This window comes from Oncorhynchus masou, chromosome 30 (genome assembly GCF_036934945.1).
Source record: "Oncorhynchus masou masou isolate Uvic2021 chromosome 30, UVic_Omas_1.1, whole genome shotgun sequence".
Taxonomy (NCBI): domain Eukaryota; kingdom Metazoa; phylum Chordata; class Actinopteri; order Salmoniformes; family Salmonidae; genus Oncorhynchus; species Oncorhynchus masou.
The window spans coordinates 71,281,397-71,303,323 of NC_088241.1; the positions used below are offsets into that span (position 1 = coordinate 71,281,397).

At 41.3% G+C, this 21,927-nt stretch overlaps 1 protein-coding gene across 1 annotated transcript; it reads right to left on the reverse strand.

Annotated features, from left to right (window-relative positions):
• Nucleotides 1-403: 403 nt before the first annotated feature.
• On the reverse strand, nucleotides 404-21,526 carry acaa1 (acetyl-CoA acyltransferase 1). Its single transcript, XM_064947373.1, has 13 exons — nucleotides 20,973-21,526; nucleotides 13,110-13,203; nucleotides 12,951-13,008; nucleotides 12,785-12,864; nucleotides 12,587-12,629; nucleotides 11,946-12,044; nucleotides 11,060-11,079; nucleotides 10,830-10,896; nucleotides 6,406-6,596; nucleotides 6,150-6,329; nucleotides 5,880-5,935; nucleotides 1,775-1,920; nucleotides 404-1,641 (listed from the first exon to the last, which is right to left on the reverse strand). The coding sequence occupies exons 1-13, from the start codon at nucleotides 21,147-21,149 to the stop codon at nucleotides 1,566-1,568; spliced, it is 1,287 nt and encodes a 428-aa protein (XP_064803445.1). The 5' UTR covers nucleotides 21,150-21,526; the 3' UTR covers nucleotides 404-1,565.
• Nucleotides 21,527-21,927: the final 401 nt, after the last annotated feature.

Here is a 21,927-nt window from a genome sequence, read left to right on the forward strand (position 1 = left end):
ATTCCATATCACCATCTCTTAACTAATCTACCCCATGTTATTCCATATCACCATCTCCTAACTAATCTACCCCATGTTATTCCATATCACCATCTTCTAACTATTCTACCCCATGTTATTCCATATCACCATCTCCTAACTAATCTACCCCATGTTATTCCATATCACCGTCTAACTAATCTACCCCATGTTATTCCATATCACCATCTCTTAACTAATCTACCCCATGTTATTCCATATCACCATCTAACTAATCTACCCCATGTTATTCCATATCACCATCTAACTAATCTACCCCATGTTATTCCATATCACCATCTAACTAATCTACCCCATGTTATTCCATATCACCATGTCCTAACTAATCTACCCCATGTTATTCCATATCTCCATGTCCTAACTAATCTACCCCATGTTATTCCATATCACCATCTCCTAACTATTCTACCCCATGTTATTCCATATCACCATCTCCTAACTATTCTACCCCATGTTATTCCATATCACCATCTCTTAACTAATCTACCCCATGTTATTCCATATCACCATCTCCTAACTATTCTACCCCATGTTATTCCATATCACCATCTCCTAACTAATCTACCCCATGTTATTCCATATCACCATCTAACTAATCTACCCCATGTTATTCCATATCACCATCTCCTAACTAATCTACCCCATGTTATTCCATATCACCATCTCCTAACTAATCTACCCCATGTTATTCCATATCACCATCTCCTAACTATTCTACCCCATGTTATTCCATATCACCATCTCCTAACTATTCTACCCCATGTTATTCCATATCACCATCTCTTAACTAATCTACCCCATGTTATTCCATATCACCATCTAACTAATCTACCCCATGTTACTCCATATCACCATCTAACTATTCTACCCCATGTTATTCCATATCACCATCTCTTAACTAATCTACCCCATGCTATTCCATATCACCATCTCCTAACTATTCTACCCCATGTTATTCCATATCACCATCTCCTAACTATTCTACCCCATGTTATTCCATATCACCATCTCCTAACTAATCTACCCCATGTTATTCCATATCACCATCTCTTAACTAATCTACCCCATGTTATTCCATATCACCATCTAACTATTCTACCCCATGTTATTCCATATCACCATCTCCTAACTATTCTACCCCATGTTATTCCATATCACTCTTTCAGCCCCTAACGTTGAACATTTCAAACAAAATCACATATTTACAGATTGATTTGTACAGCGCTATATCAAAGCACAATGATGCATTGCTTTCCTGAAATGCAAGGCACTTAAAGATTTATCAGACTTTGGCAAGGCATTAACATACATTAATCTACGGAATGATTAACCAGTCAGTTCTCATGCCATCATTTATATGGAATCCAAAAACATGCACTCTGATGAATCACACAACTGACAAACTGTTAGTACTCAATAGTCAGGGCAGGAACACCTCAACGGTTAATCAACGGCTGATTCTGTCAAAGGTGTAAGAAGCATCACAGTGTAAACCCTTCATCAATATTATTATTGATCAGCTCCCTCTAAGGTCCAGGGTACTCAAACACTGCTGCAGCTCCCATCCCTGTTCCGATACACATGGACACCACGCCATAGGCCCTGGGGAACACAACATGGGGTTATGGTGAGCAAGGCTAGGGGGTGGCGACGAGACTACTTTCTAGACTATATAGTAGATATAGCACAAGAGGTAATATGATTGAGGATTCGATGGGACTAGACATATCCTTACCTCCTGCCCCTGCGTTTGAGTTCATTGAGCAGGGTGACAACCTGGCGGGCCCCGGTGCAGCCCAGAGGGTGACCCAAGGCGATGGCTCCTCCGTTAGGGTTCACCTTCTCCAGGGGGATCCCCAGCTTCTCCACGCAATACACAGCCTGGGACATACATAGTCAAAACAGTGAAAAGTTTGGACAGACCTACTCATTCAATTTAACTTTACCTCCTCCCTATGGTTGTTTTATTCACTGCTTTAGCACACTCCACCAACCCTGATGTCCTAGCTGTGTCTGGATCCTGGCTTAGAAAGGCCACCAAAAATTCAGACGTTTCCATCCCGAACTACAACATTTTCCATCAAGATAGAACTGCCAAAGGGGGAGGAGTTGCAATCTACTGCAGAGATTACCTGAAAAGTTCTGTCATACATTCCAGGTCTATGCCCAAACAGTTTGAGCTTCTAATTTAAAAAAAAAACTCAGCTCCCAGCTGTGCCCTGGACACCATATATGAATTGATTGTCCCTTCAGAGTTCATTCTGTTAGGTGACCTAAACTGGAATATGCTTAACCTCTTGAATCTCCACCTCCCGGATCCGGGATCGTGACTAAAGCCTCAGGCTCATTAGCATAACGCAACGTTAACGATTTCTGAAAATCGCAAATAAAATGAAAATAATGCGTCTGCTCTCAAGCTTAGCCTTTTCTTAACAACACTGTCATCTCAGATTTTCAAAATATGCTTTTGAACCATAGCAATTCACTAATTTGTGTAAGAGTATGCTAAGCTAGCTTAGCATTTTGAGTAGCATTTAGCACGCAACATTTTCACAAAAACCAGATAACCAAATAAATAAAATCATTTACCTTTGAAGAGCTTCAGATGTTTTCAATGAGGAGACTCTCAGTTACATACCAAATGCGCAGTTTTTCCTGAAAGCGTCTGTGTGTAGGAGAAATCGCTCCGTTTTGTACATCACATTTGGCTACCGAAACGAACCGAAAATTCAGTCACCTACAACGTCAAACTTTTTCCGAATTAACTCCATAATATCGGCCGAAACATGGCAAACGTTGTTTGGAATCAATCCTCAAGGTGTTTTTTCACATATCTCTTCATTGATATATCGTTTGTGGAAGCCTGTATTCTTCTCTAAATTCCATGGAAAAATACTTGCAGCTGACTTTTGCGCACCAATTTCGGCGCAGGACACCGGGCGGACACCTGGTAAATGTGGTCTCTTATGGTCAATCTTCCAATGATATGCCTACAAATACGTCACAATGCTGCAGACACCTTGGGGAAACGACAGAAAGGGCAGACTTACTCCTCTCGCATTCACAGCCATATAAGGAGACAATGGAAAACAGAGCCTCAAAAATCCTGCTCATTTCCTGGATGCCGTCTCATCTTGGTTTTCCCTGAAGCTCACGTTCTAGGGCACGCACAGAAAATATCTTTGCAGTTCTGGACACGTCAGAGTGTTTTCTTTCGAAAGCTATCAATTATATGCATAGTCGAGCATCTTTTTGTGACAAAATATCTTGTTTAAAACGGGAACGTTTTTCATCCAAAAATGAAATTGCGCCCCAAGAGTTTCAACAGGTTAACACCCGGATGTCCTATAATCTAAGCTAGATGCCCTCAATCTCACACAAATTATCAAGGAACGCACCAGGTACAACCCTAAATCCGTAAACATTGGCACCCTCATATATATTATCCTGACCAACTTGCCCTCCAAATACACCTCTGCTGTTTTCAATCAGGACCTCAGCGATCACTGCTTCATTGCCTGCATCCATCCGCGGTCAAACGACCACCCCTGAGATCACTGTCAAACACTCCCTAAAACACTTCTGCGAGCAGGCCTTTCTAATCGACCTGGCCAGGATATCCTATAAGGATATTCACCTCATCCTGTCAGTAGACGATGCCTGGTTGTTCTTTAAAAGTAATTTCCTCACCATCTTAAATAAGCATGCCCCTTTCAAAAAATGTAGAACTAAGAACAGTTATAACCCTTGGTTCACTCCAGACCTGACTGCCCTCGACCAGCACAAAAACATACTGTGGCGTACTGCACTAGCATCGAATAGTCTTTTCAAACTAAAGTCAGGAACCAATACACACAGTCAGTTAGGAAAGCAAAGGCTAGCTTTTTCAAACAGAAATTTACATCGGAAGCTCAAACTCCAAAAGGTTTGGGGACACTGTAAAGTCCATGGCAAATAAGAGCACCTCTTCCCACTGCACTGAGGCTAGGAAACACTGTCACCACCGATAAGTCCACAATAATCGAGAATTTCAATGAGCAGTTCTCTACAGCTGGCCATGCTTTCCTCCTGGCTACCCCAACCCCGGCCAACAGTTCCGCACCCCCCGCAGCTACATGCCCAAGCCTCCCCAGCTTCTCCTTCATCCCAAATCCAGATAGCTGATGTTCTGAAAGAGCTGCAAAATCTGGACCCCTAAAAATCAGCTAGGCTAGACAATATGGAACCTCTCTTTCTAAAATTATCCACCGCCTTTGTTGCAACCCTTATTACTAGTCTGTTCAACCTCTCTTTCGTATCGTCCGAGATTCCTAAAGATTGGAAAGCTGCCGCGGTCATCCCCCTCTTCAAAGGGGGTGACACTCTAGACCCAAACTGTTATAGACCTATATCCATCCTGCCCTGCCTTTCTAAAGTCTGAACATTACCTTGCCTGTTGGGGCAAGGCTTTCCCCTCAGGGAACTCCACCCCCCGTTCAGCTGAAAAGGTGGCGCAGGGAATACAAAAATATTCTTTAGAAATATTTAACTTTCACACATTAATGAGAACGTGTTCTCAACTGGCCTACCTGGTTAAATAAAGGTGAATAAAATAAATAAAAAATAAACCTTTGTGCCATAATTGATCTCTTTCAGGCAGAGAGTACACCTGGCATACAGTGGCATACAAGGGGTATCAAAGAAGAAAGAAAGAAGGAAAGTGTGTTGTCTTCCTTTCACCTCTATAGTGGCATCCAGCTTAAGCCAGGCCCAGCTCCAGCTACAACGCCTCATTTTCACCGAATTCTCTCATTCTGAAAATTAACCACATACTGGAAAACATCCGTTCACAGATAGTGGTTAGTTCTTTAGCTAGTTAACACGCCATTGGCAGGGTCCAGTAAGCAATTAACGCATTATAACTTGATCAGATCTATACAAATCACGTAGGTCATCTATTTTGGATTAAAAACACTGAATTTCGCCTAAAGGTTACTAGTTTGCGTCCCTGATTAAAGGATATATCCAAATAAATGGCAATAGAAACAAAGGTAAAACAAAGACATTTGCAGTTATTTCAGCTGCTGGATGTGATTGTGTGTTAGTTGGCTAGCAAGCTAGATAGCAAAGGATAAGTAACGTTAGTCTTAACCTAGCTATCCTCCATAATTATCTTATTGACTTGACAATCAGCTGGCTTTTGCCTATTTATAAATTATTTATTTAATTATTATTTGCTGAATTGTGTTGCTTATTTATAAATTATTTAATAAATCATAATTTATTGTTGAAGTTCTTTTTTCGGGGTGGCAGGTAGCCAGGTAGAGCGTTGGGCCAGTAACCGGAGGGTTACTGGATCAAATCCCAGAGCTGACAAGGTAAAAGTCTGTTGTTCTGCCTGAGCAAGGCAGTTAACCCACTGTTCCCCGGGCGACGACGACGTGGATGTCGATTAAGGCAGCCCCCCACACCACTCTGATTCATAGGTTGGGTTAAATGCGGAAGACACATTTCAGTTGAATGCATTCACAGTTGGACAACTGACTAGGTATTGATCTATTGAACCTTTACAAGGTTGTTTTTTAACAGTTGAAACTTTTAAATGCAAAGAAAACACATTATGATTTTTTTTGTCTTCTTTTAAATAGGTTGAAACCTGTTATTATAAAAGCAATAAGGCCCTTGAAACTTAGAGGAACCAGGCTGTCAGTCTGTGTCCGTCGGCCTGTGTCCGTCGGCCTGTGTCCGTCGGCCTGTGTCCGTCGGCCTGTGTCCGTCGGCCTGTGTCCGTCGGCCTGTGTCCGTCGGCCTGTGTCCGTCAGTCTGTGTCCAAAGTACTACAACTCTATACAGAGACTCACCTGGCTGGCAAACGCCTCGTTGATCTCAAACACGTCAATATCAGCTACAGTCAGACCTGAGGAGATGACGGAGTTCGTTAAAGACCCTTTTAGCGGAACAGATCAATCAAAAGGTGTCCGGCATCCCAGAGCCGCTACCACCCAGAGCCGCTACCACCCAGAGCCGCTACCACCCAGAGCCGCTACCACCCAGAACCAAATGTCACATACAGAACACGTCCATGTGGACATAATCCAAGCTCTAAAAGATCTGTAGTGGTCTGTACTCACCGGCCTGCCCCAGAGCAGCAGGGATGGCATAGGCTGGTCCGATACCCATGACGTCAGGGGGTACCCCCACCACAGCACTGGCCTTCAGCACCCCCAGGACTGGCAGAGACAGGGACTCCACCACGGACCTCCTGCCCACCAGCACCGCTGCTGCACCGTCACTCACCTGGCTGGAGTTACCTGGACCAGGGGAGAGGACCTCATCAGCTGGGGCAGAGAGATGGTGTGTATGTGTGTGTGTGTGAGATCTCCCCACCTGCGGTGGTGCTGCCGTCAGGTTTGAAAGCCCCTCTGAGTTTGGTCAGCCCCGCCAGCGTGGTACCGGGCCGGATCCCATCGTCCTTGGTTACGGTAACCGTACGTTCAGAGCCGTCCTCGTCAACAAACTTTGTGGTTACTGGGCAGATCTCCTGGTCAAATATTCCCTGCTTCTGAGCCTGGCTGGCCCTAGGAGGAGGCTGAGAGTTAGAGGCTGTCTGGATGAACAAGGCACTGAATACATCTCTAGTGCACTATAGGGCTCTGGTCAAAAGTAGTGCACTACAGGGCTCTGGTCAAAAGTAGTGCACTACAGGGCTCTGGTCAAAAGTAGTGCACTACAGGGCTCCATGGTAATATTATATCAGAGGATAACAGCTCCATGGTAATATTATATATCTGCCCAGCTCCAGCGACTCTCAGGCATAGAATGACAGGTTGCAAGACCAGCCTCTCACAAGGCCGCTACACCTGGAGGCACAATCAGGTCTTCAAGAGCCTGGCTGCAGCACTTGAGACCAAGAGATGTGCAACCAATTCATTACCTCCAAAAACAAGCAATCCCGTCAGAAGCCAGTAACTGGACACCTAGCCATGGCCCAGGACTGGAAGATGCTTGTCGATATTGGCCAGCAACTAATTTTTCCACCTGAGATTGCTTCTACCAACCTTAGGCCAGACATGGTACTCTGGTCCCCTTCACGTAATATTATATCAGTGGATAAAGGCTCCATGTACATCATAGAGCTCACAGTCCCGTGGGAAAACTCTGTTGAAGAGGCCTACGATAACAGCTCCATGGTAATATTAATCTGCTCCATGGTAATATTATATCACAGAGTTGGCAGCAGACAGCATGGTAATATTAACTCAGCGTGGCTGGAATGCATAAAAGTCTGGCCAGTAATATTATATTGAAGTGGGATGCAGAGGATTAACAGCTCCATGGTAATATTATATCTTCCACCATCAGGTTGCTGAAAGAACTTGGAATCCATGGACAGGCTCTGCGGCAGTAATATTATACCGATAACAGCTCCAGCAGTTTCTCAAACAGCTGAAAGAGGCAGCCAGTGGATCTGGATCAAACAGAAGGACCCTATGCTGGTCTCCATAATTTCATGACCCCCACCTGAGAAGCTCCATGGTAATATTATATCAGTGGATAACAGATCCCTCCAACTCCATGGAGGAGGGCAGATGCTCCATGGTAATATTATATATACGGTCAGCTGTAATATTATATAGGGCATGGCTCAGGGAATTATATCATAACAGCTCCCCTGCCTTGCATAACAGTCCATGGGACATCTTATATCAGTGGGCATGGGACACCATGGTAATATTATATCATAACAGCTTGATCACCCTTTAACTGGCCACCTTTGATGAGGGTGTTTATTGATTAAAGCTCCATGGTAATATTAACACCCATGGTAATATTATATCATTAACTGCTCCATGGTAATATTATATCATAACAATGGTAATATTATATCAGCTCCACTACTGAGGATGTGTCCCAAAATTGACATCCATTAATATTATATCCAGTCATGGTAAGAAATAAACAGCTCCCATGCCACTCTGTCAATTATATCATAACAGCTCCATGGTAATATTATATCATAACAGCTCCATGGTAATATTATATCAGAGGATAACAGCTCCATAACAGCTCCATGGTAATATTATATCATAACAGCTCCATGGTAATATTATATCTCAGCTCCATGGAGTAACAGCTCCATGGTAATATATATTGGCACTCCATGGTAAATGGACATGGTAATATTTTTAACAGCTCATGGTAATATTATATCGATAACAGCTCCATGGTAATATTTATGATTAATATTATATCATAACAGCTCCATGGTAATATTATATCATCAGCTCCATGGTAATATTATATCATAACAACCCCATGGATAACATGGTAATATTATATCAGCTAACAGCTGCCATGGTAATATTATATCATAACAGCTCCATGGTAATATTATATCATAACAGCTCCATGGTAATATTATATCATAACAGCTCCATGGTAATATTATATCATAACAGCTCCATGGTAATATTATATCAGCTCCATGGTAATATTATAACAGCTCCATGGTAATATTATATCATAACAGCTCCATGGTAATATTATATCAGTGGATAACAGCTCCATGGTAATATTATATCAGCTCCATGGTAATATTATACAGCTCCATGGTAATATTATATCATAACAGCTCCATGGTAATATTATATCATAACAGCTCCATGGTAATATTATATCATAACAGCTCCATGGTAATATTATATCATAACAGCTCCATGGTAATATTATATCATAACAGCTCCATGGTAATATTATATCAGTGATAACAGCTCCATATAACAGCTCCATGGTAATATTATATCAGTGGATAACAGCTCCATGGTAATATTATATCATAACAGCTCCATGGTAATATTATATCATAACAGCTCCATGGTAATATTATATATCAGTGGATAACAGCTCCATGGTAATATTATATCATAACAGCTCCATGGTAATATTATATCATAACAGCTCCATGGTAATATTATATCATAACAGCTCCATGGTAATATTATATCATAACAGCTCCATGGTAATATTATATCATAACAGCTCCATGGTAATATTATATCATAACAGCTCCATGGTAATATTATATCAGTGGATAACAGCTCCATGGTAATATTATATCAGTATTATATCATAACAGCTCCATGGTAATATTATATCATAACAGCTCCATGGTAATATTATATCAGTGGCTCCATAACAGCTCCATGGTAATATTATATATCAGCTCCATGGTAATATTATATCATAACAGCTCCATGGTAATATTATATCATAACAGCTCCATGGTAATATTATATCAGTGGATAACAGCTCCATGGTAATATTATATCATAACAGCTCCATGGTAATATTATATCATAACAGCTCCATGGTAATATTATATCATAACAGCTCCATGGTAATATTATATCATAACAGCTCCATGGTAATATTATATCATAACAGCTCCATGGTAATATTATATCAGTGGATAACAGCTCCATGGTAATATTATATCATACAGCTCCATGGTAATAGTATATCAGTGGATAACATGGTAATATTATATCATAACAGCTCCATGGTAATATTATATCAGTGGATAACAGCTCCATGGTAATATTATATCATAACAGCTCCATGGTAATATTATATCAGTGGATAACAGCTCCATGGTAATATTATATCATAACAGCTCCATGGTAATATTATATCATAACAGCTCCATGGTAATATTATATTATACAGCTCCATGGTAATATTATATCATAACAGCTCCATGGTAATATTATATCAGTGGATAACAGCTCCATGGTAATATTATATCAGTGGATAACAGCTCCATGGTAATATTATATCATAACAGCTCCATGGTAATATTATATCATAACAGCTCCATGGTAATATTATATCAGTGGATAACAGCTCCATGGTAATATTATATGGATAACAGCTCCATGGTAATATTATATATAACAGCTCCATGGTAATATTATATCATAACAGCTCCATGGTAATATTATATCATAACAGCTCCATGGTAATATTATATCATAACAGCTCCATGGTAATATTATATCATAACAGCTCCATGGTAATATTATATCATGGTAATATTATATAACAGCTCCATGGTAATATTATATCATAACAGCTCCATGGTAATATTATATCAGTGGATAACAGCTCCATGGTAATATTATATCATAACAGCTCCATGGTAATATTATATCATAACAGCTCCATGGTAATATTATATCATAACAGCTCCATGGTAATATTATATAGTGGATAACAGCTCCATGGTAATATTATATCATAACAGCTCCATGGTAATATTATATCATAACAGCTCCATGGTAATATTATATCATAACAGCTCCATGGTAATATTATATATAACAGCTCCATGGTAATATGGATAACAGCTCCATGGTAATATTATATCATAACAGCTCCATGGTAATATTATATCATAACAGCTCCATGGTAATATTATATCATAACAGCTCCATGGTAATATTATATCAGTGGATAACAGCTCCATGGTAATATTATATCAGTGGATAACAGCTCCATGGTAATATTATATCATAACAGCTCCCATCATAAGCTCCATGGTAATATTATATCATAACAGCTCCATGGATAACAGCTCCATGGTAATATTATATCAGTGGATAACAGCTCCATGGTAATATTATATCAGTGGATAACAGCTCCATGGTAATATTATATCATAACAGCTCCATGGTAATATTATATCATAACAGCTCCATGGTAATATTATATCATAACAGCTCCATGGTAATATTATGACAGAATTTTCTTACTTCTGCTGAGAGCTGAATCCTGCTTCTCTCTGGAGACACCAAACCGCTCCATGCCACATTCTCTGAACTGCCGCAGAAACACACAGATTAGTATATGGTCCATTATCAACACAGACAACATGACACCACTGCAGTCAGTCTGGAGACAATTGATATTCACAAATATTAACTGCTCTATGGCCACATTCTCTGAGTCAGAATAAATGCTGCATGGGGCTAAAGTCAGAAACCTGTATTATAACTGCTGCTACTGTACAGATTCAGAGGAACAGGAACACATTCTATATAACTGGTGTACTGTGTTCACAGGAACACCATTCTAAGCCCGAACAGGAACACATTATCTAAACTGTACAGACAGGAACACATATACACCTGTACTGCAGTCAGTCCTGTACTGTGTTCAGAGGAACAGGAACACATTCTATAGACTGATGCTCAGAGGAAATTGATATTCTAACTAGTAGTCCAGAGGAACAGTAAAATAGTAACTCAGAGGAACAGGAACACACTATACTAATGTTACTGTATGGTTACCACTGCGTTGTACTGTGTTCAGAGGAACAGGAACACATTCTATACTAACCTGTAAGTCAGAATAAATGCTGCAGGAACAGGGTCTAACTGCTGCTACTGTACTGTGTTCAGAGGAAACATTCTGTATTATAACTGCTGCTACTGTACTGTGTTCAGAGGAACAGGAACACATTCTATATTCTAACTGCTGCTACTGTACTGTGTTCAGAGGAACAGGAACACATTCTATATTCTAACTGCTGCTACTGTAATGTGTCCAGAGGAACAGGAACACATTCTATAGTCTAACTGCTGCTACTGTACTGTGTTCAGAGGAACAGGAACACATTCTATATTCTAACTGCTGCTACTGTACTGTGTTCAGAGGAACTGTATAATCAGCCTTTGTCAACAACATTGCCACTAGATTTGTAGATGCAAATCTTATAGCCTAGCCATTATTCACATAGCATCATATAGCCTAGCCATTATTCACATAGCATCATATAGCCTAGCCATTATTCACATAGCATCATATAGCCTAGCCATTATTCACATAGCATCATATAGCCTTGCCAAAATGGTTATGCACAACCTTACCCCATAGGTATGACACAGTCTCTAGCCTTCTCGTAGTCCATAAGTCTGGAGCTCACATCGCCTGGTTCCCCAGCGTCACGCAGAGACATGCTCTCCACTCTGGAGACAAGACAAAATAACTGTAGCCATTTAGGAACCTGGACTGTTTCGTCAGGTTATAGGTTCAACTTCTATACTGTTCAGGAACCTGGACTGTTTCGTCAGGTTGTAGGTTCAACTTCTATACTGTTCAGGAACCTGGACTGTGTCGGCAGGTTATACAGTGGGGAGAACAAGTATTTGATAAACTGCCGATTTTGCAGGTTTTCCCTACTTACAAAGCATGTAGAGGTCTATAATTTTTTATCATAGGTACACTTCAACTGTGAGAGACGGAATCTAAAACAAAAATCGAGAAAATCCCATTGTATGATTTTTAAGTAATTGCTTGTAAGTAAGAAAACCTGCAAAATTGGCAGTGTATCAAATACTTGTTCTCCCCACTGTAGGTTCAACTTCTATACTGTTCAGGAACCTGGACTGTTTCGGCAGGTTAAAGGTTCAACTTCTATACTGTTTAGGAACCTGTACTATATCTTAAGAGTGAAATAGGATCCATTCTTATTAAGGCATACAAGGTTAAACCAGGAGACTATACTAACCCACAGGCCAGACCCATATCATATGACCCACTCCTGATGGCTCCTGGAACATAGAGAGAACACATGTTAACTAAATCAACTCTATCATGGTTGTGTGATAGTTCCTAAAGATGGAGTTTGTAGCCACAAATGAGGGCTAAGGAGTTCATCTAGTTACACATGCCTACACACTAACACTGTAATATGTGGGATTATTACCTGCGACGTTGAACAGAGCCTGTAGTCCAGAGGAACACATCCTGTTGACGGTGTAGACAGGAACAGTCTCTGGGAACTCACTAGGAAAGACATACATTCCTGGTTAAAACCGTTCAGTGCCATTCTATTTTCCTGTCAGTCATATCTAACAGTAAGGCAGACTCACCTGAGGAAGTGAGCCACTCTGGCCATGAGAGCACCTGCCCCAGGCTGTAGAACATTACCTAGAGGTCAGAAGAATATTACTGCTAAAGTATACATTAAACATGACTTACAAACCCTTGTCATAGGTCTTCTATGAGGTAGGTAGCCATTGATTACTGACCCACACAGATGTCCCCTAGTCTCTCAGGTGACAGTCCCACATCTACCAGGACCGCTGTCATCACACAACTCAGCAGCTCATCTGGAGTGGTGTCCTGACAGACAGACAGACAGACAGACAGAACATTGAGTTACACATTGGTCATTCCACCTCACAAAGGAGAAGAGGATTTGACACCCACCATCTCAGATTGTTCTCAAATAGTTTCGGTAGTTAGAAACAGATACGATTAGCATTTCTGAAACATTATTGTGTTGAAAGATTACACTTTGAGAAATTAAGCTAATTGATTGCACACAAATTGTTTATAGGATTCATATAATATTCAATAACTATAGTAGCTAAAATCTGATTTGGACTAAATTCCTTAACAATGATTAAAACATGGCCACAAGCCACCAATGGACCCTCCAAACCCCACATTAACCCCAACAGCCAGTACACAGTGTCAGTTCTCCATGTTTGACCAGTACTATAAAGCTGGGACGTGGAGCATTGTTTTCTCAACATACTGTTTGTATTCTCAGTGAATTTGGTGGTGTTTTTCCCCCCTGTTCAGATAAATGAGTCATTGAAGTGGTTAGGTTTATGTCCCATCACCTTGTGCTGGGGACAATAAAAGGTCACACTAAAATGTGCCGTTTTGACACAACACAATGCCACAGATGTCAAGTTTAGAGGGAACGGGAAATTGGCATGCTGACCAGAGAATTGTAATGTTCATTTCTCTAGCATGAGCCGCATCCAATGTAGAATTTGGCAGTACGCCCAACCGGCCTCACAACCACAGTCCACGTGTATGACGTTGTGTGGGCGAGCGGTTTACGGATGTCAACAGAGTGCCTCATTGTGGTGACGGCGTTATGGTATGGTAGGTATAAACAAACACAATTGCATTTTAACAATGGCAATTTGAATGCACAGAGATACAGTGTCCCATTGCCGTTACATTCATCCGCCGCCATCACCTCATGTTTCAGCATGATAATGCACAGCCCCACATCACAAGGATCTGTATACAATATCTGGAAGCTGAAAATGTCCCAGTTCTCCCATGGCCTGCCACCCATTTATTTTTTAACCTTTATTTAACTAGGCAAGTCAGTTAAGAACAAATTCTTATTTTCAATGACGGCCTAGGAACAGTGGGTTAACTGCCTGTTCAAGGGCAGATTAACAGATTTGTACCTTGTCAGCTCGGGGGTTTGAACTTGCAACCTTCCGGTTACTAGTCCAACGCTCTAACCACTAGGCTACCCTGCCGCCCCGTCCTCTGAGCATGTTTGGGATGCTCTGGATCGACGTGTATGACAGTGTGTTCCAGTTCCTGCAACTTCGCACAGCCATTGAAGAGGGGGACATCATTCCACAGGCAACAATCATCAGCCTGATCATGAAAAGGAGATGTGACACGTCGCATGAGGCAAATGGTGATACACCAGATACTGACTGGTTTTCTGATCAAAGCCTTTTTTTTGTATTCCCAGTCATGTGAAATCCATAGATTAGTGCCTAATAAATGTACTTCAATTTACTTTTCCTTATATGAACTGTACCTCAGTAAAATGGTTGAAATTGTTACATGTTGCGTTTATATTTTTGTTCAGTATAATATGGCTACAATGTTGTTTGGTTTATTATTTGAACAATCGCTGAGATTATTCAGTGCCTTCTTCATATGTCACACCTGCCAAGTGGATATGTTATCTTGGCAAAGGACACATGCTCACTAACAGGGATGTAAACAAATTTGTGCACAACATTTGAAGGAAATAAGCTTCTTGTGTGTGTATATAGTGTGTATATAACATTTCTGGGATCTTTCATCTCATGAAACATGGGACCAACACTTTACATGTTATATTTTGTATTTTTCTTTATAAGTAATAACTAGATTGCTGGTAAAAACAGTTGAGGAAAAAAAAAAACGTTGCTTTTTCTCTGTGACCAAAAGATTTTTAAGCTGATATGGGAGTGAATACATTGAAGCGGCATATCAAACTGGGACAACGTTGTAAATTACACTGACAAGTATAAGAACATTTGCCAGGGCATATTATTTCATTAGAAATCTGATTATTTCACATGCCGATATGGGAAGCTAACTTTAAAAGTCTCTTCAAGATCACCATCTTGGTTTAGCGTTAAATAAGCAGCCTATTTTGCGTCAATAACCAAATATGATCTCAGCGTCTGTTCAAACAATTATGTTATTAGAATCCAAAAACAGGTGGTTTAGAAGTGATAAGTCTATTTTGAAACGTGAAAATAGATAGATGTGCTTCTTATTCTGTGGCAAAAATATGATTATTTTTTTGCTGATATCAAAGCGAATGCATTGCATCAACATATCAAATCAGGATATGTCAGGGCATATTACTTCATTATAAATCAGATTATTTCACATGGAGATGTGTGAAGCTAAAAGGGTAGCTAGTTTGCAGTGTTAATCCAAATAGCTAGCAAGGGAAGATGAGGCAGAAAGAGAAACTCCTCTTTTGCTTCCACCACAAATGAGAAGACAATAAGAAAACCTCTGTCACCCCCTTGTGAATGTTGCTATATGGGAGTCTGAACCAGGAAGGTATCGCGTTATCAAAAGGTGTGTTTCTAAAAATAAAAACTGACTCCACCTAGCGCACGCCCATAGATCTACGCATGTGAAGTTTGTAGCGGCTCTAAACATATTTGGTGTGCAAGAGAAGCAGAGATGAGGGACATTTTTTACAGATGTCAACTACATTGAAGCATTCATTCTATCGATTCATGACATTTGTGTTGATTTAGTCTTCTAGGGCAACAAGTGACAGAAGAAAAGCTGCATGCATCTAATTATAGACAAGTTGACTAACAAATAGTCTGCCAAAATGTCAGAAATTATAAGCAGAAACTTAGGCCTGTCAAAAAAAATGTTCCACCGTCTCTGACTGTACAGCACATTTTCTATATTAGCGGGTTATGGTCGGGTCTGGACCTCTGATTTTCACTTTATCACATATAGTCAGCGGTTGCAGATGAGTTATTAGAAATTGCAGGCGGGTGAACAAACAGCTGACCCGCACATCACTAGTTGCTACATTCCAAATGATATTGGTGACTAGTTGCAGTGGTTGGTGACTAGTTGCAGTGGTTGGAGACGAGTTGCAGTGGTTGGAGACGAGTTGCAGTGGTTGGAGACGAGTTGCAGTGGTTGGAGACGAGTTGCAGTGGTTGGAGACTAGTTGCAGTGGTTGGAGACTAGTTGCAGTGGTTGGAGAATAGTTGCAGTGGTTGGAGACTAGTTGCAATGGTTGGAGACTAGTTGCAATGGTTGGAGACTAGTTGCAATGGTTGGAGACTAGTTGCAATGGTTGGAGACTAGTTGCAATGGTTGGAGACTAGTTGCAATGGTTGGAGACTAGTTGCAATGGTTGGAGACTAGTTGCAATGGTTGGAGACTAGTTGCAGTGGTTGGAGACTAGTTGCAGTGGTTGGAGACTAGTTGCAATGGTTGGAGACTAGTTGCAGTGGTTGGAGACTAGTTGCAGTGGTTGGAGACTAGATGCAGTGGTTGGAGACTAGATGCAGTGGTTGGAGACTAGATGCAGTGGTTGGAGACTAGTTGCAGTGGTTGGAGACTAGTTGCAGTGGTTGGAGACTAGTTGCAGTGGTTGGAGACTAGTTGCAGTGGTTGGAGACTAGTTGCAGTGGTTGGAGACTCGTTGCAGTGGTTGGAGACTCGTTGCAGTGGTTGGTGCCTTAATGGTGTAGCTTGTTGTACATAACATATGTCTTTTCTGTTTAGCCATGCACTGTTTAGCCATGCATGAATTTCAACTTTGGCAATGTTTTCATCATCTGTAATTATGAAGTGCTTTGAAACGCAGGTCATGACACCATCATCCCAGACACCCTAGACACACTCCAGTTAAAATACCGCCCCAACAGATCTACAGATGACGCAATCTCAATCGCACTCCACACTGACATCTCCCACCTGGACAAAAGGGGAAGTAACTATGTGAGAATGATGTTCTACAGCTCAGCGTTCAACAACATAGTCCCCTCCAATCTCATCACCAAGCTTAGGACACTGGGTCTGTACACCACCCTCCACAACTGGATCCTGGACTACCTAATGGGCTGACCCCAGGTGGTGAGGGTAGCCAAAAACACCTATGCCACGCTGACCCTCAACACAGGGACCCCTCAGGGGTGTGTGCTTAGTCCCCTCCTGTACTCCCTGTTCATCTACAACTGCGTGGCCACGCATGACCAATACCTTCATCAAGTTCGCTGATGACACAGCGGTTGTAGGCCTGATCAACAATGCTGATGAGTCAGAGACTTAGCAGTAAGCCCAAGGAGCTGATCATGGACTACAGGAAAAGGAGGGCCGAACACGCCCCAATCCACATCGACAGGGCTGTAGTGGAGCGGGTCGAGAGCTTCAAGTTCCTTAGCATCCACAACACTAAGAACTTAACGACTGTGCGGACCATGTTAAGAGGGCATGACGGTGCCTCTTCCCCCTCAGAAGGCTGAAAAGATTTGGCCCTCGGACCCTCAACGTTTTACAGCTGCACCAGAGATCATCTTGACTGGCTGATTCACCGTTTGGTATGGCAAAGCGCTACAGAGGTTGGTGTGGACAGCCCAGTACATCACTGGGGCCGAGCGCCATGCCATCCAAGATCGCTATCAGGCGGTGTCAGAGGAAGGCCATGAAAAATTGCCAAAGAAAACTGAGGATGGATCAACAACATTGCAGTTACTCCATAATACTAACCTAATTGACAGAGTGAAAAGATAGATTAACAATATTCCAAAACATGCATCCTGTTTGCAACAAGGCACTAAAGTAATACTGCAAAACATGGGGCAAAGAAATTAACTTTATGTCCTGAATACGAAGTGTTATGTTTGGATCAAATCACACACAACACATCACTTTGTACCCCTCTTCATATTTTCAAGCATGACGGTGGCTGCATCATGTTATTGGTATGCTTGTCATCGGCAAGGACTAGGGAAAAACAGAATAAAGCACAGGCAAAATCCTAGAATAAAACCTGGTTCAGTCTGCTTTCCACCAGACACTGGCAGATTAATTAATCTTTCAGCAGGAGAATAACCTTAAACACAGGCCAAATCCACACTGGAGTTGCTTCAATCTGATTCTAACATGTACTGATTTAGGGGTTTGAAAACTTATGTAAATGTAATATTTCTGTATTTCATTTTCAATACAGATCACAAAATGTTAAAAAAAAAAACATGTTATCACTGTCATTATAGGGCAGGGGTTCCCAAACATTTTTGGCCCGCAAACCCATTTTGCTATCTGAAAATTCTCACGAACCCAATCATGTGAAAGAAATTACGTAAGTAACAGCCAATGTTTTGTTTTTTATTTGGGGCTATGACAGTCAATTGAAAACCATTCTAACAGTATTTCTGATTGTCTTCTCAACTCACCATCACATCATTTTAAAATGGGGCTATGACAGTCAATTTGGAAAGGGAAAGGGGGATAACCCATTCAGTTGTACAACTGAAGGCCTTCAACTGAAATGTGTCTTCCGCATTTAACCCAGGGGGCTGCCTTAATCGACATCCATGTCTTCGGCGCCCGGGGAACAGTGGGTTAACTGCCTTGCTCAGGGGCAGAATTAGCTATTTTTACCTTGTCGATTGCAAACATAACGTATCTTACTAATGAGATGGGTGGGCTTGATGCAGATCGTCAGAGCTTCTCAAAGTCAGGGGGCGTGGTCGACAGTGTGTACTGCAGCTCTGCTGACATCCAACCTGGTTTTGGTGTTAATGCAGACGAGAGCACTGAATCCAGCTTCACACAGACATGAGCTGGCGAAGAGTAGCCTACCATTAGTTTTATGGTGCTTTTAAGACAATGGAAACACTGAAAAAGGTCAAATCATGACGTCAGTGATCTTCAGGTCGGAAAGTCGGAGCTCTAGAAAAAGGCCCAAGTTCCCGAGTTGGAATTCCGAGTTGGATGACTGTTCAAAAGATTTTTCCCAGTCGGAGCTCGTTTCTTTCCGAGTTCCCAGTTGTTTTGAACTCAGCATTAATGCTCAGAGGTGACGGCAGGGTATTTATTCCCTTTGAGTCAGGAACCAAAACTCCTTCGTAGTGACCCGTGAATGCGTTGTCTGAAGCATTCGGTCACATGACAGCTCAATCAGCTGTTCAATTTCACTTATGTCAACTGAGCCAGGATCACAGTCAAACGGATTGGGAAGAAGGTCCCAAAATGCTCTTCCAAGCATTGGAGATGAGCAATCACCACTAGTGTGGGACAATTGCTGATGCTGTTTCCTGTTATTTTCTTTTCATTACACAGAAAATCAACCAAGTCTGTTCTTTTTACATCCATTGTGAATAACAACAGTTCCTCTCTCAATGTGAAACATCTTTCCAACACTCCCCCTCGATAACCACCAAGCCTCGGTGTGAAATAGAACACTCCCCCTCGATAACCACCAAGCCTCGGTGTGAAATAGAACATCATCATACTATGATCCCATAGCTCCACAGTTTTGTGAAGAGGTGTGTGCGTAGTGGATGTGGTATGATGTAGTTTACAATCAAAGTTACCTGCTACAGTATATCAGAGCTCTGTGCTCAGCTCTTTTTCCGCCAGTTGCTCTCTGTGTATCATAAAATGAGTCCATATGACAGAGGGAGACTCATTCATAACTAGAGTGCAGAGGTCTGCCCGCCGTGCCGCCATAGATGGAGCCCCTTCTGTGCAAAAGCCCACCATTTGATCCCATATGGAATCAGTTTTCCATCAGTATAGTCACGCAGCACACTGAACATCCCCTGTGCCGTTTCATGCTTGGGAATCGTGAGACAGAACAATGTGTCCTTGTGAATAGCATCCCCCGACATGTACAGCAAACAAAAATCAATGCATGGGCATCGACCCTCACAGCTAACGTCCATTTGGAGAGCATCAGCTGGGCAGTTTGAGTCGTTCAGTCAGAGCATAAATTCTTTGTTTAACAGTTTGACCTGACACATTTATTGATGTGAGTTCTCTTTGCCTCTGCCTCCCCACACATTGGTTTCACTATATCAATTACAGCTGGTAATATCAATATCTCTGCAGTAGTTTTTTAGTTTCATAGCGTAGCAGGCCTAGACGTTCACCATGATTTATGTGCAACGGTCAAGTGCAGTCTTTTCCCATGATCTAAGGGCACTCTCATTGAATTTTATCTTTTAGATTAGAATAATTGTAATTTACATTTTTAAGGTTAACCAGATTACAATGATTGAGATACAATTATATATATACAATTTATATACATATACATTTATTAATGTTAATTTTTTTGAAGGATTTTGGAAATACTCCTTTGACCACATTTTCATTTCTGGCGACTCCACCCCTAGTTTTGGTACCGCTGTTATAAGGTATTGTGTGTAGGTGGATGAGATTTCTTTATTTTTTTTAATCCATTTTGAATTCAGGCTTCAACACAACAAAATGTGGAATAAGTCAGGAGTATGAATACTTTCTGAAGGTACTGTATGTGTAATGTAATGGAATTGAGTCATGATCAAGGGCTAATGCCGCGTTCATAACAACTGGGAACTCGGGAAAATACGAGGTCAAATCGTGACGTCAGTGATCTTTAGCTCGGAAAGTTGGAGCTCTAGAAAGAGAAACGCGTTCCGGAGTTGGAATTCGAGTTGGATCAAATCAAATGTATTTATATAGCCCTTCTTACATCAGCTGGTATATCAAAGCAAGTAGTCAAGCAATGCAGGTGTAGAAGCACCATTCAAATCGATTTTTCCCAATCTGAGCTTTTTCCCAGTTGTTTTGAACGCGACGTTAGTCCTCCTTACCTTGAAAGATCCTTTTTTAGCCTTGCCGATAGCCGTCCTCAGCCCGTGGACCACCACTATATCATCTGGACTGGCGGATAAAGCACTACATTTTGCCCCGGAGACAATAGGATCACTGTGGGTTTTGAACGTGTTCGGTGGCGATAAATGACCAAAAACTACCTTTACTCTGTGCATTGCAGTGGTAAAATAAGTAAGTAAACTGATACTTGAAGCTAAACTATCCACAGATATGCAACCACAATCAAGCCCGTGCAATGCACAAACACTGTATATTCGCACGCGTCTACGCAGGAATGGTGAATGTGTTACAGTGCATTGTGCGGCCAGAGTTCGCCTCTTGCAAAAATGAGAGCGTTCCACATTTCAGCCGACTTTAAAGGCAAGGCGAGGCTGAGCGATCTACAAGTCACCTCGCATCATAAATAACTTGTCAATATTAGTTGTAGATCAGTCAGTCATTTACAATTTTCCTATGATACATCACGGTGTTGATGCTCTCGAACACGGCCAATGTCTCCAGACATTGAACTTTGGTTTCCACTAGTTATTACAGCCACAAAGTCCAAATCGGCTATAACGTAAAAAATAATGAAAATAAAAACGTGCTTTTTGGTCTTAATTTGAGGTTAGGATTAGGCATAAGGTTAGCAGTATGGTTAAATTTAGGTATAAAGTTAAACGTTAAGATGCATTTTAAAAATAGGAGGGTGTTTAGGACTTTGGTAACTAGTGACGACCCTGAACTTTGGCATAGTTCCTTGTTACGATAAGCTACGGAAAATATGGAGGGACGAAATAGATGGGTCTGGTACCGTTTGCATTATACTTTTGGGAAGGACTGGAGTGCTCAGTAAACGTAATAAACCGCGTCAGTCCCAAATGTAAATGCGCATGTCCAATCATTTCTAGCATATCAAATAAATACGTGGCGGCAGGTGGGTTGAGCGTTGGG